At 44.9% G+C, this 14,522-nt stretch overlaps 3 protein-coding genes across 6 annotated transcripts in view; 1 reads left to right on the forward strand and 2 right to left on the reverse strand.

Moving 5' to 3' along the window:
* Positions 1 to 55: 55 nt before the first annotated feature.
* On the reverse strand, positions 56 to 1,749 carry mrps12 (mitochondrial ribosomal protein S12). The gene is made up of 3 exons (XM_037074665.1): positions 1,561 to 1,749; positions 879 to 929; positions 56 to 521 (listed from the first exon to the last, which is right to left on the reverse strand). Exons 2-3 carry the CDS (start codon positions 925 to 927, stop codon positions 139 to 141), a joined length of 432 nt encoding a protein of 143 aa, XP_036930560.1. The 5' UTR covers positions 928 to 929; positions 1,561 to 1,749; the 3' UTR covers positions 56 to 138.
* Positions 1,750 to 3,200: 1,451 nt separating this feature from the next.
* On the forward strand, positions 3,201 to 8,929 carry zgc:153896 (uncharacterized protein LOC569930 homolog). The gene is made up of 5 exons (XM_037073461.1): positions 3,201 to 4,090; positions 5,352 to 5,497; positions 6,414 to 7,037; positions 7,376 to 7,631; positions 8,122 to 8,929. Exons 1-5 carry the CDS (start codon positions 3,841 to 3,843, stop codon positions 8,193 to 8,195), a joined length of 1,350 nt encoding a protein of 449 aa, XP_036929356.1. The 5' UTR covers positions 3,201 to 3,840; the 3' UTR covers positions 8,196 to 8,929.
* A 1,093-nt stretch (positions 8,930 to 10,022) lies between these two features.
* Positions 10,023 to 14,522, reverse strand: part of LOC119005648 (sodium bicarbonate cotransporter 3-like) — a 41,026-nt gene continuing 36,526 nt past the window's right edge. For 2 of the 4 annotated variants that reach the window (XM_037073459.1, XM_037073458.1), the window contains exons 18-25: positions 13,553 to 13,714; positions 13,206 to 13,457; positions 12,145 to 12,213; positions 11,711 to 11,884; positions 11,490 to 11,621; positions 11,341 to 11,420; positions 11,147 to 11,254; positions 10,025 to 10,680 (exon numbers count right to left, since the gene is read on the reverse strand). In XM_037073459.1, the coding sequence (XP_036929354.1) occupies positions 10,599 to 10,680; positions 11,147 to 11,254; positions 11,341 to 11,420; positions 11,490 to 11,621; positions 11,711 to 11,884; positions 12,145 to 12,213; positions 13,206 to 13,457; positions 13,553 to 13,714 (1,059 nt within the window). In that variant the 3' untranslated portion in view covers positions 10,025 to 10,598. Of the gene's footprint in view, positions 10,681 to 11,146; positions 11,255 to 11,340; positions 11,421 to 11,489; positions 11,622 to 11,710; positions 11,885 to 12,144; positions 12,214 to 13,205; positions 13,458 to 13,552; positions 13,715 to 14,522 lie in introns of all 4 variants that reach the window. The other 2 variants (XM_037073460.1, XM_037073457.1) reach the window with 2 other exon arrangements.

The raw sequence follows: 14,522 nt of genomic DNA on the forward strand, positions 1-14,522 counted from the left end.
GAATAGGATCAAATCCCAAGAGTCTATGATAGAGATCGGACATCACTTCACGGGATGATGATGTAATAAAGAGCACATGTAATTTATTGAACAGCTGACAAACACACACTTCCATCACTCCAGCGTCCTCCTCTCACTCTACTGCTTCTTCTTCACCACGTGGGCACAGTCATATTTGCCTCTGACCACTTTGAGTTTGACTCCGGGCAGATCCTGAGTCCTCCCGCCCTCCACCAGCACCACGTTGTGCTCCTGCAGGTTGTGTCCCTCCCCGGGGATGAACGCCACCGCCTCCTTCCCGTTAGAGAGGCGCACTCGAGCGCACTTCCTGTTGGCAGAGTTGGGCTTCTTGGGTTTTCGGATCATGGTCTTCAGGACCACCGCCTTCAGCTGGGGACAGCCGAACGTGGCGCCGACAGTTTTAGGAGGCGGTTTGGGTTTCCCCTGGCGGTGCATCTGGTTGAGGGTGGCCATCGTCCTGGAGAGGATGGGAGCCGTCCAGGCAGAGGCATGCTGGGACGCTGCAGACGTGGAAAAGTTATAATGGTATAAAGTACAAAATAAAAATGTACATCTTGATTACAGTCGTTGAATGAACCCAGCACAGACTTGATGTTCTCTGATCTCGTCCTGACGAACTCACTGCTGTTAATTTCATCTCAGCGCCCGGTCTGTTTCTGCCCGTTTCTTTATTTCAATGTTATTTCTATGAAGTCATGTTTCATTCATCATTTCAGTGGATGGCTCTAAATACTACAACACCCATGAACCTCCAACACCACTGTGTTGAAGGTCAAGACACTGAACCCACCCCCTCCTCCACCTTCAGCCAGCATGCACCTGAGACAGATGGACAGTGTGCAGGTGTGCAGCCTCACCTTGACACAGTGATGTCAGCGCCGGCCGGAGGCTCCATAACAACGACATTCCTGAAACAAACAGAGAAGATTCTGCAGTTCAGCCAAACATCTGATTTGACTGTACAAGTTATTAACAAAGACGTTCATACATGATTTGTTTCACATTGTGAGATTCTGCATAAAACTACGTATACTGAGCAAGACTTTCATTTGTCTCTGTTCGACACTCTAACAGGTCCCACAGAAACAAACACCAGCCGTCAGTTCCCCACTGAGCTCCTTCCTGCTGATATGTCGCCTGTAGACGTGGAGGTTAAATGACTTGTGTTGTGGGTCTTAAAGTGGTAAACTGTGACAATGACTTGATTTCAGATGTGCTGGGTGAAACACATGAATACAGAAATAAAAAGCGGCTCTTGCTGATTTTTATAATGTCTCAAGTTGACTTTCTGACGGCTCTATAGCTTTCTGACGAATGAGAAACTTTTAAATATGACACTTGGTAAATGGAATCTGGTGTGACTCTACAAGTCACATGTGGTCACTACTGAACCTACCGAACAGTGAGGAGTAAACACTTCTCAACGTGCTAATGCTAATTAATGAGTACAGCATCACGTACAACAATGCTAGTAGCTAACGTTAGCCATGTCACAGTCCACAACACGGAGGTTAAGTGTACAGTTACCGCTCTACGCACCGGCTCTGAGCCCGCAGACCTCCGGTCAGAGTACCGCAGAAAGTCCGGAGAGAAAACACACAGTTTATTGTTCCAGAAAATCAAGATATTTATCGCATTTTTCTGAAGAATGAGCCAAGGACGTTCTGATTCCAGCGTGAGCAACCAGAACTCCAAAACACCGGAAGTGGTAACGGCGATAAAGTGCTAAAGTGCTTCCGGGTCTACTCTCCCATCAAAATAAGAGACATTTATTTAATCTCACAAAGGTTAAATTTTTTAATTTAACATTTGGCATTGATTTTGAGTCAATGGATCATATGACCTGCAAGCTATTGTGAAGAACTGCTGACTATACATAGAAACTATTGGGGAAAAGTGTGATTTTTCATTAAAACATTAATATAAAATATGTGGAGGACTTGAAACAGAACACAAAGAGGTGTGTCTCATTCAACCAGCAGAGAGAAACATTTCTGCTGAGTGTCAGTTCAGGTCTGCATCCTTCAGAGGAGCATCTGAAGTCTGTCCCCGTCTGAAGGCTCCTCCAGAGGCTCCTTCTGCTCCCTGTTTCTGGAGGATGAACCGCTACAATCCTTCATGGCCTCACATATCCCAAGATTCTTCACAGCAGGAAAAAGAAGAAACAAAGAGAGAAAATGGTGACATTGTGTGACGTAGATCGTCTCTTTCGTGGGCCTGGGCAGCAGAAATCATGACGTAAGAGTAAAACATCTGGTGACGCAACCAGGAAATGCTCCAGAGGATAGACCATCACATTTAACAACAGCTGACCAGGTGAACAAGCTCTCTGAAGGACTCGCCTACAAACACCACAGAGGCCGAGTCCTTCAGAGGACGCAGACCTGAACTGAGGCACAGCAACTGTCTGTGATTTTAAGTCGATGGGTCCCATGACCTGGAAGCTATTGAATGAATTACTGAATATAAATGAAACTTAATGACAGAAAATTCTAATTTCTCCTTAAAAATATCACTCTAAGGTATAAAAAGCAGTAATGTCAAAGACGAAGAGGTGTGTCTCATTCAACCAACATTTCAGCTTTAATTTTGAGTCGTTAACACAATCTGTTTATTTTCTAATCAATTAATGACACATTTACCATTCAAATAGGTGTGTAATATTAAATCAGTTTAGTTTAATTGTTTAACTATAATTTTCACTAATATCAAGCGTGAAGGTTTTGGACAGAACATGAAGTTTGTTTCAGACACACAGGACTCAGTCGAGCTCAGTAAATCACAGTCATCATCAGATTTGGGTTCAGTGAGTCGTTGGATCAACTGGATCAGTCCTGAGCATCGTCCACAGAGCTCAGGTAACCTGCAGCTGCTCCCATGTTCTGTTAGAACCGTTTGGACTCTCCGGAACCTCCCTTTGCCTCTGGTGTGAGATGGTGTGAGTGAGCTGCCTGAGACGTCCTTCAGTCTGATGAGTCATCAGGATTTATTAAGGTCATCATGTTGTGATCAGATAAGATATGAAACTTTATTAATCCCTGACGGGAAATGAGGTCATCACAGCAGCAGTACAATCAAAATGAAAGGGCAAATATAGAAATAATAAGGAACTATACAAATATGCAAAAAACAATAAAGTACTATTTATAGTAAAATGCTTAAGCAGTAACAAAAAGAAGTTAAAATTCTGAGTTAAATAAAATAAAACACTGAGCTTAGTTGAGCTTCAGGTGCAAGAGAAATAAGGTGCAGTTTTATTCACAGTGATGATAATTTAAGCGCAGTAAATGATTTGTGTGTTCTTGTGTGAGAGTTGTAAAGTCTGATAAACCTGCAGTGCAACAAATAAACCTGATAACTCTTTAAACAGGAAACACTAGTTACCGTCTGAACTGTCTGAGCGTTTTATACATGTCTGTTAAAAGTAGTTTCAGTCGTGTTCGGTAATGAAACGACACCTCAGACGCTCCAGCTGGACAGTCTGAACCTCTGACGTCTGGAGTAGAGCTGAGTCATGACGTCACCTGTGAGAGTTTCAGCCTCCTCCTGGATGATGTTCATGTTGTCAGGTGTGTTAATATTTATTGCTGTGTGACATTTACAGGTGAGCAGGTGTCAGCAGGTGCACAGATTACTGATGGATGAAATCAGTCCTGATAAGAGTCCATCTGCGCTCTGCTGCCAGGCGAAGGTCTCGTCCTTCAGCTCGGGTCAGCAGATCTCTATCAGAGCGCCCTGGTTACATATTAAACCTGCAGGAGAGCAGACAGGTGAGCAGACAGGTGAAGCCTCTCTGAGCTGCAGTCAGTCGCTGTGAAGATGAAGATGAAGCTGGAGCTCTTCCTGGTCGTCATGGCCGTGGTCTGCGCCGCCGGCAAGCCCACGAGCAAGGCAGCGGCAGGGAGGAACAAGCTGCTGCTCATCTCCTTCGACGGCTTCAGGTGGGACTACGACCAGGACGTGGACACGCCGAACCTGGATCAGATGGTGAAGGACGGAGTCAAGGCCAAATACATCACCCCCCCGATGCTGACCATGACCTCCCCGTCCCACTTCACCACCATCACCGGTACCAGAACTTTATTCATTCATGTATTTATTCATGTGTTTCTACAGAGAAACCATCAGGACGCTGCAGTCACACTGATATAAACAGTCACACTGCAGCTAATGACACGACAAGTCTTCAGATCCTTTACTGCGCTGAAAGTACCAACAACACATTACAAAAGTATTTAAAGAGTTACTTCAGTAAAATGACACCACACTGTAAAAAGTGACTCGTTCTTATTAAAGTAAGTACAGACAGTAATGTGATTACTGGTCAACTTGTTTAAACTGTTAATATAGAAGAAAAGTTCAGATTTGATGTTTTATCTCTTCAGATGTGTTGAAATACTAATGTGTAAAGTAACTAAAGCTGTCAGATAAAGTATGGAAGGAGGAGAAGTGCATGAGAAGTACTTCCATCATGTACTCAGAGGAATACTCTGCCCGTCACCTGAGTGGTAGTTAAAGTCATTATTACAGTTGTAGATACAGTTTGTAATTCATTCATTAAAAAGGAGTTTCTTTGGAAGGTACTAAATATTTAATTATTATCAACAACTATTTAAAAAGCACAGAAATACGTACCTCCTCGTTATCGTCGGTTCTGAATTATATCTGAATTTAAGCTCCAGTTGTTTCAGATCCAAACTGAGTTTATTTGATCTGATAGGTGACACTGCATCACTACACATCTGTCACTGTGACAGTAAAACAATCAGAACAGCTCATCTCACTTTGGACCTCAGAGGGTCGTCTCAGAACCTCTCGACAGTTTTACAGCGGACATGTGTATCAGGGTTGCATAATGAAGCAAACAGTCAGATATGATAAGATATCATTTATTGTCCTGCTGTAAATTTGTTCCTCTTCGTCCAAAATAACACGTGGAGGGAAACAAAGAAGTGGACGAGAGTCTGGAGACAGATAAAGTGAGCAGCTTTGGTTGAAGGTGAACTCTGAGGTCACGACCTGAGCAATCAGCCATCAGTCCAGGCAGTTAGCCAATAGGAGCGCTAGCTACACGGCTAACTTTAAATGTTTCATATCATCTGAACGCTCTGAATTCACCTCCATCATTTCAGAGTCCCAGACAGATGAAACTCTAACTGCTGCCACATATAAGATGGAGGCTGACAACAGCTCGTCTATGAGGCCTGACGTCACACACGTTTAAACTTCCTGTTCATTTTGAGCTTTTTAAATGTGAAACTCTTAAAAGTTCTGAAGCGTTATTCTGAAGTGAACCCGTCTGGTTCCTGTTGCTGTTCCCTGTGCGTTAGGCAGATGGGTGGAGGACCACGAAGTCGTCCACAACATGATGTTCGACGACAAGACCAACCTGAAACTTCCTCACAAACTGACGCTGAAAAAATCTGCGTGGTGGAACAAAAGAGTCCTGCCGTTATGGATCACAGCTCAGAACCAGGTGAGACGTCCAAGATTCAGCTAAACTGATGATCATCAGAGATGAGTCGAGCTGTCTCTCTCCCGACACTTCTGGGTTAAAGATCGGGTCAGAATCGACTCAAAGATCAACTTGAAAACAAGAAAATCACTTTCATTTACAATATATACTGTTTGTTGTTGTTTACTGTTTGTCTGTTGTTTACAGTTTGTTTACTGTTTGCTGTTGTTGTTTACAGTTTGTTGTTGTTTACTGTCTGTTGTTGTTTCCAGTTTGTTTACTGTTTGCTGTTGTATACAGTTTGTTTGTTGTTGTTTACTGTTTGTTGTTGTTTACAGTGTTTGTTGTTGTTTACTGTCTGTTATTGTTTACAGTTTGTTTGTTGTTTACAGTTTGTTTACTGTTTCTTGTTTACTGTCTGTTGTTGTTTACAGTTTGTTGTTGTTTACAGTTTGTTTGTTGTTGTTTACGGTTTGTTTGTTGTTGTTTACAGTTTGTTGTTGTTTACTGTTGGTTTGTTGTTGTTTACAGTTTGTCTGTTGTTGTTTACTGTTTGTTGCTGTTTACTGTCTGTTGTTGTTTACAGTTTGTTTGTTGTTGTTAACAGTTTGTTTGTTGTTGTTTACAGTTTGTTTACTGTTGTTTACAGTTTGTTTACTGTTTGTTGTTGTTTACAGTTTGTTCTTGTTTACCGTTTGTTGTTGTTTACTGTTGGTTTGTTGTTGTTTACTGTTTGTTGTTGTTTACTGTTGGTTTGTTGTTTACAGTTTGTCTGTTGTTGTTTAGTTTGTCTGTTGTTGTTTACTGTTTGTTGTTGTTTACAGTTTGTTTGTTGTTAACAGTTTGTTTGTTGTTGTTTACAGTTTGTTGTTGTTTACCGTTTGTTGTTGTTTACTGTTGGTTTGTTGTTGTTTACTGTTGGTTTGTTGTTGTTTAGGGTCTGAAAACTGCGTCCTTCCACTTCCCCGGCGGCGGCGCCAACTACAGCGGTCAGGTGGTCGACCGAGTGCTTTTTGAGGAGTTTGACCACCCGGACGACAACGAGACCGAGTGGCGGCAGAACATCGACAAGGTGCTGAGCTGGTTCTCCGAGGAAGACTTCCACTTTGTGGCACTGTACTATGGTGAGCCGGACAACGTGGGCCACGCCAAGGGACCGGACCACCCCGACAGGAAGAAGATCATCGCGCAGATCGACCGCACCATGGGCTACCTGAGGGAGGCCATTACTCGCTTTAATCTGAATGACAGCCTGAACGTCATCCTCACCTCCGACCACGGCATGACCACGGTGAAGAAGCGACCGCAGGTGGACGAGGTCATCATCAATAAATACATGGATCTGCTCAAGCTCACCAGCTTCGAGATCCTCGACTACGGCGGATTCGGTATCCTGACGCCGAAGACAGGGAAGGAGCAGGAAGTGTTCGACGCGCTGTCCAAAGTGCCCAATGTGACGGTCTACAAGAAGAACGAGTTTCCTGAAAGCTTCCATCTCGCCAAGAGCGAGCGGCTGCCCCCCATCGTGGTCGTCGCAGATCTGGGATTCAACCTGAACTCTGTGAGTTTGCTGGCAGTGACCGAGGGACCTTCAGGTGGTTCGATGTTGTTTAGTCCTCATCTTCTCAGTTTGAGTCTTTTCCCAGAACCGACTCTGAGGTTACTGCAGCGTCTGATCAACATCTCAACCATCAGTCTGTTAGAAACTTTCTAATTACAGTTCTGAAGTGCAGAAACTGACTCCAACCGTTTTTACATGAGCAGTTAGATAAACTGAAGCCGTCCTAAATTCTTTCCAGCGCCGTGTGACGCGAGCCGTCAGTGAGGTCAGAGGTCAAGTCAGCCATCAGAGGATCATCGGACATCTTTGTGATTTTTCATCTTTTTCTTTCCCTCCAGAGATTCATCGTCTACGTCAACAAAGGCGACCACGGCTACCACAACGGGGAGATGGACATGAAGACCATCTTCAGGGCCTTCGGACCGGACTTCAAGAAGAACTTCCTGTCCGAGCCGTTCGACAGCATCCATATTTACCCTCTGATGTGTAAACTGCTGCAGATCGAGCCGGCGCCACACAACGGATCACTGAGTGTCACTGAGAACATGCTGCTGGGCCCAGAGGGACCAGCTGGAACAGAGAAACCAGGCTCCGGTTATTACTTTTTATTATTCATTATGTTTCAGACAGTTCACCTCTGAGACCATCCATGTTTCACATCACAACTGAGTACATTTACTCACGTACTGAAACACCACCGTGCTTCTTGTACTTCACTTGATTTTTTTCCATTCTGAGAAAGATTTTACTTTAACTGCACAACATCGACTTGAAGAGCTTCAGTTACTGATTGTGAGATTTTATATCCAATAACAAAGTCTCTGACATTTTACCTCTAAACTGAATTTTTTGTCTCCCATTAATCACATGACGACCCCTTAGATTTACCTGGTGACCCTTTAGAGGGCCCGACCCAGAGGCTGGGAACCACTGGACTGAACCAGCTCCAATCAGAACTTGATGGGAGCAAACTGTTGTTTGTTAAAATGTGACAGGCTTCAGAAAGATTTCTGTTCATCTGTGAACACTGTCAGCACCAACAGCAGTAATCAGAGTAACTAAACTGCACCGTGGTTGTTTTCAGGTGGATCACAGGGAGCGTCACTGTCCGTCGCTCTGCTGCTGTGCATGCTGCTCTTCATGTCCGACGTGCTGTAACAGACCCCGGATCAGACCAGACCCCAGATCAGACCAGACCCAGGGTCAACATCCATCACCACATCTGAAATGTCTACTGGTTCAGGTTTTAAAGGAACAGTTCACCCAAAAAAGTTAATTCAGTCATTATCTTGTGTAATAAGCAGAGCTACCTGATGCTAACACTGTTAGCTCAGCAGAGCTACCTGATGCTAACACTGTTAGCTTGGCAGCTCCAGTGAAGCCTTCATGTTTACAAAGGTGTAAATCTGGTCTGAGATCAGTTGTGATGTGTTCTCTGCTGCAGACTGTGATCAGACGAGCTGATGGAAACATCTGATGTTTAAATCAAGTCTCAGCTGCTTCAGTTGTTCAGCAGAACGCTGCAGCTCTGTTTGACTGTGAAGCTCCAGAACTGTTGTGTGGTCTACCACACTTCACATGACTTCATATGACTGCAGTTATATTTTTGGGACATTATACTGTTGCTTGTCATATTTAAACACAATAAGAACTTAGGATTTTGTGCTTTTCTATTTCCTGCAGCTGTGAAGTGATTCTGTTTGTGACGCAGTCGATGAATCTGATGAACCACAAGTTGTTTTTTAGTTTTGGGTTAAAGCTGATTTCTGAAATAAATGTGAAGATTTACAATGTTTTGATTTTGTAAAAATAAATCTGTTAAGTCCTGAGAAGGATGATGATCCAGTTAATAATAATAATAAATGTTAAATAAACATTTATACAAACAGAAATGTCTCAACTGTGAACTTTTTATCAACAATGTATTCTTCTTAGTTTGGGCCTCAATTAACATGTAAACTCTTATTGTTCAGCTGATGTTAACAGCATCTTTGTAAAGTGTATGAATGAATATCTTAGTTAACATGAACTGTTAATACTTATTACTGCATTAACTATTAATCTGTGATCATAAAGTGTCTTCTGTGTTTTTGTTTATATGAACTAACTAAAGGTTCCCCCTGCTTCAGAAAGGCAGCAGGTGATGATGATCACCTGAACGATCACCTGGTAGCTCGTCTACAGCGATGTGAGGAATATTGATTATCACTCTGGATATCTACAGTGATCTGCATGAGGCGCTCTCACTGTGATTTAGTTGTATTGATCAGAAATAGAATAATCAGAGTTTATGTTGTTATTTTGAATGCGCCATCTTGGTTACTGTTGCCATGGTTACTAGCCTGCTTGTGCAGGGCAGGCTCCTCCTCTGTGGGAGGGGCTTAGAAGAACTGACCTGGGAGCTGTTTCATTCTAATGTTCCCAGAACTCCAGACTGCAGCATGTTAAATAATCTTCTCTGATCATAAAGTGTCTCCTGTGTTTTCGTGTCCATGAACAGTGAAACTTATATTATTCGGAGGCTTCAGACAGATGAGTCAGGAGACGTGCAGCCGAGTTGAAGACATCACGTCTTTATTCCTAATTAAATTACAGAGTAGAAAAGTGTCTCCTGAGCGAACGCGTCCTCACACAGAAAGTCTGACAACCCAAAATCTGATTTATTGATCAGTGTCGAGTCAGCAAACTGAACTCATCGAGACCTGAAGGAGAAAAAAATACGACGACATCCATCAGTCGTCAGCGCAGGCAACGAGGTGAGGCACGACAGTGACACACACACACACACACACACACACACACACACAGGTCACAGTCTCTCTCTCTCACACACACACACACACACACACACACACACACAGGTCACAGTCTCTCACAGACACACACACACACAGGTCACAGTCTCTCTCTCTCACACACACACACACACACACACACACACACACACACAGGTCACAGTCTCTCTCACACACACACACACACACACACACACACACACACACACACACACACGCAGGTCACAGTCTCTCTCTCACACACACACACACACACACACACACACACAGGTCACAGTCTCTCTCTCTCACACACACACACACACACACAGGTCACAGTCAGCACGGTGGAGTAAATACAGCCTGTCGGAGGTGACGAGCTTCTCCTGCTTCATGAAAGCAGAAACTGAAAATTAAGACAATAAAATTAAACTTCAGCTGTTTTTCTGATTCATCATCTGAAAATCAGACGTCCACCGAGTCCGATGCTTCAGGAGCCAATCACAGCGCAGCAGCAGACCGCCCCAGTAAAAACCAACCGAAGGCTCCTGAGGGAAGCGTTCCCACCGGCGGCGGCCATGTTTGCTCCGAGCGGTGGAGCCTCTGTGTTTCACCATAAAACGATGAGAAATTAACGTCGTCTGAGAAAACGCAGCATGGCGAGGTGAAGCCTGATTGGCTCTCCCACGACCTTTCACCTCCAGGGCTTCAGTGTCCCATCAGTCACAGCCGCCCCGCCCTCCTCGTCCTCCGACAGCGCCGCCTGGTACCGGAGGGCGGCGGCGGATCATAGCGAGGTCTCGGCGTCCACGACTCTCCGGCCGTCCTCGTTCTCCACGTTGATCTGGACGCTCGGCAGCTTCTCCTGACTGGAAGACATGAAGACAACTGATCGATCACTCGGACACTTTGGAAAACAGCCGGCGCTGTGACATCATCTGATGATTCCAGTTTGAATGTTTTACACTAAAACTCTGGACGTTCTGACAGACTGCTGAGCTTCTGCTTTTCTTTGGGTGCTGAACAGTTTGATGATGTCACTTTACAGACTCAATGATTGATGGATGAGGAGAAGATTCATTAGTTGTGGTCTGGTGACTCTGATTGGATCTCTAACTGTTCAAACGGTTCTGATCCGACTCCTCACTGCCTGCCTGTTCTATGAGGTGACACTGTGTTCAGATGTTGGATTGTTGAGCTCCCATAACTGTGAACCTGTGAGACCTGCACTGGTGACTTTACAGTCACGTCTGTTACACATCAGTACACTTCGGTCCAGAGTGACTGAACCAATCACGAACTGGCTCGGCCGGTGATGTCACAGGTGGTTTTTACCTGTTGCTGCGTCTCAGAGCTTTGCTGCTGTCAGAGTTCATGGAAACGGACTTCCAAATGCCACTTTTGGCCATTTCATCTGAGATGTTCACCTCTGATGGGTCCACACTGTAACACACACACACACACACACACGTTACTCTCTGCTGCAGCGTCTGCTAACAGGTCGTGGCGTCGTGATGTCATGGACTCACCGTCGTTTCAGGTCCTTGATGGGGAAGCTGATGTGGTACGGCGGCTCGTCCTCCACCTCCTCCATCATCCGCCGAGCGTCCTGAAACAAACACACATCAGCGGTCGGCGAGGACGCTGCAGTCTGTCAGAGCTCAGCGTGATGACTCACCTCCTTCTCCTTCTTCTTCTTGTCGTCGTCCTTCTTCTTCTTGCTCTCCGGGATCAGGTCGTCCAGCCAGCTCAGCTCTCTCTTGGTGAAGCAGAAGTCCAGAAGCTTCCGGATGAACACCAGAGCCAGAACCTGCAGAGGATGCCCAGAGAGACCAGTTACTGCCTTCAGGTACGAACTCAGGTGAAACGTGTTCTCTCAGTCGTCTCCGTCCGTCTCACCATCATGGGGAAGACGACGGCGGCTGCTGAGGCCTTGATGGTCCAGAGGACGATGAGGCAGGACAGCTGCACCACCGTGAAGACATGGACCTTCCACAGAGGGACGTAGCGCAGGTAGATCAGGTCCGGCTGGTGTTTGGCCGGCATGCCGAACAGTTTGATCCGGTCGAACAGCTGCAGGACACACAGACAGACACCATGACAGAGACAGAAGCTACAAGCTGTTCAAACGAGTGTCTGAAAAGATGAACAACCAAATCAAGAAACGCTGGAGACGTTTGAGACGCCAGCAGATGTCTGAATAACCTGAAACTGTCTGAATGTCTGTGAACACAAACCTTCATCACATCACGCGTTCAGCCTCCATGAAAACAGAATGATTCAATCAAATAAAGACATTTTGTCTCTGGAAACACAGACACACTGAGACAGACCTGAATGCCTTTGAGGGACGACACTCCCATGTAGAGGAAGACTCCGTACAGGACCGGCATCGGGATGAACTGACAGACAGACGGACAAACTTCAAGTTAGAAGAAACGTCTTCAAACACAAAGACACACAGACGTCTCCATTCAGTTTGATCTGAAAGTATTTATCTTGAGACTCAATCAGGCAGGAAATCTTTAACAACATCAGATGGAGTGAAGATAAAAACCTGATTGCAGCATCATCACACTAAAGAGTTCATCTTTGTTGCCACAAAACTGAATTAAGAATAATTTACTGATACTCAGCGTTTGATTTCTAACTGTGTTCAATCAGATCTGATCTCAACTAATCTGATACGATTCTAACAATTCTACTGATATCAAACCTTCAGACACGGGGACAAAGAAGTCGCCTATATTGTTCCTGTTTAGTGTCTTTGTAACATGTGACATGTTCAGATCAATAACATGTTTCTTCTTTCATAAATGGAGTGTAAATGGTGAAATCAGTGTAAACAGTGTGTTCAAACAGCTGATCAATGTTGGCAGGTAAGACTTTAGCACTTTAGACACAGAAGCAGACAGGCTGGTACAGACATGCTGCCACAAACTGACACTTTTTACAAGGAGACAAACAACTTCAGCTGAAACATTTAATGCTGAATTTACAACAAGGACACAATGAGTCAGAATCTGTCAGAGACACAGTTTCACTACGTTATGAAGTTTGTTTTATCTCAACAACTCTTAAAATCACCACATTTGTTAGTGGAGTCTGGTGATGTTGTGTTACTGGTTCTGACATCAGCACGTTCAGACAGCCCAAACCTCCTCGTTTCTTCTTCTTCAGTCAGGACAGATGTTGACATCAGGTCTGAACCATCATCGTGTCATTTAAAGTAAAACCCGTAAAACAATCAGAGCTTCGTCTGAATTCTGAGCACAGGTTGAAGAACACATGCTGAAATGTTTGGGACACTTCAGGAGTAAACTCTGGGTTCATGACTTCTTTCATTCCTTCTTATTAAACAGAGAAGTTATTAGAAGATGAGGCGTGACGTCACCTTGAGGGCGGAGGTCATGAAGACGGAGCAGCCCATCAGGACGAAGATCATGAAGCCGGTGACTCTCTGCTCTCTGATGCCCAGGAACTTGGGCTGCTCGCCGGGCGCCGCGCACTCCGACTCCACCTTCAGACTGTTGACGTGGGAGATGGAGAGCACGGTCGCTGCGACGAACCACGGCAGGCCCATGATGGAGCACACGCCCAGCATCACCGCCACCACCAGCAGGTCCAGGTGGTAGCCACAGCCTTTCTGCAACCGACACACACACACACAGACACACACAGAGGGAGGGTTTATCACTGAGCCCGTCTGTGCTCACCTACAGTCCCGTCAGTCGTCCTGACCTTCAGTTTGTTCTCCTTCCTGTTGACGATGACGGCGGTGATCTGCTGGTCCATGAAGATGAGGATGGTGCAGAGCAGCGCGGGGACGGCGGCGGCCAGCAGCGTCCACCAGGGGTTCGTACCGAGCGGCGAGATCAGCCAGCCCCGGGTGTTGGACGTGGGCTGGACGGGCAAACATTAACAGTAGAAATGTGTTGTTATGATCAGAGGCACTGATCCTCACAGCGACGCTCATCACAGCTGCTGGATTTGTTCTTCACTGAGACTAAACACATCTTTTCTAACGGAGTCCTGGCTGAAGACCAGCAGCAGCTCAGACACGCAGACACCAAGCAAACAGAACAATTCCTGAAAAATAGCTGAGACGTAAAATATCAACATGCAGAACATCTAAACCAGAGGACGTAGTTCTGCTGGTACCATGTTAATGAGACGACACTTTATTAATCCCAGAGAGGAACTTACTAATTAAGATACTATGTTAAGATTCCTCACTAACTGGACCGAACAGAACAATTGGCCTGAAACACTAAAACAAACACACTTATTTCAAAATGTGAACTTGTTGGAAAACATCTCGCCAACAAGACCTGAAATGTGTCTGTGTTGTCATCACCTTCTCTTTCTTTCTTTCTTTAATAATCTGATTCTAAAATGACAGCAGTTAATGGACCACAGTTCTTCTGTGGACAGAACCGGATCCAGTGTCCAGAGAAGCAGAGCCACTGGATGTAAATGACTTCCAGGTTTGTTACAACTTGGTTCTGTTTCCAGCGGCTGTAATGACCTTCACAGCCTCATGGAGGCGCTCAGGTTTATTCTACATGATTCAAACTGTTTTTAATCTTTACATCTCTGATTTAAACTCAAAGTAAATCACCTCATCAACAGCGACAGCTTCAGGATTCATTTACAATCAAAATGAACAACAACTAAAATCCACAGTTACATCCAGGTCAACTCTGACACT

The sequence above is a fragment of the Acanthopagrus latus genome, chromosome 17 (assembly GCF_904848185.1).
Source record: "Acanthopagrus latus isolate v.2019 chromosome 17, fAcaLat1.1, whole genome shotgun sequence".
Taxonomy (NCBI): domain Eukaryota; kingdom Metazoa; phylum Chordata; class Actinopteri; order Spariformes; family Sparidae; genus Acanthopagrus; species Acanthopagrus latus.

Bases quoted from the DNA above. Each gene is read 5' to 3' on its own strand.
- mrps12 (XM_037074665.1), bottom strand. From the start codon at position 927: ATGTCGTTGTTATGGAGCCTCCGGCCGGCGCTGACATCACTGTGTCAA. The intron at 522-878 runs GTGAGGCTGCAC...CCACGTCTGCAG, and splicing joins GCTGACATCACTGTGTCAAG to CGTCCCAGCATGCCTCTGCC.
- zgc:153896 (XM_037073461.1), top strand. From the start codon at position 3,841: ATGAAGATGAAGCTGGAGCTCTTCCTGGTCGTCATGGCCGTGGTCTGC. The intron at 4,091-5,351 runs GTACCAGAACTT...CCTGTGCGTTAG, and splicing joins CCACTTCACCACCATCACCG to GCAGATGGGTGGAGGACCAC. The intron at 7,632-8,121 runs GTTATTACTTTT...GGTTGTTTTCAG, and splicing joins AACAGAGAAACCAGGCTCCG to GTGGATCACAGGGAGCGTCA.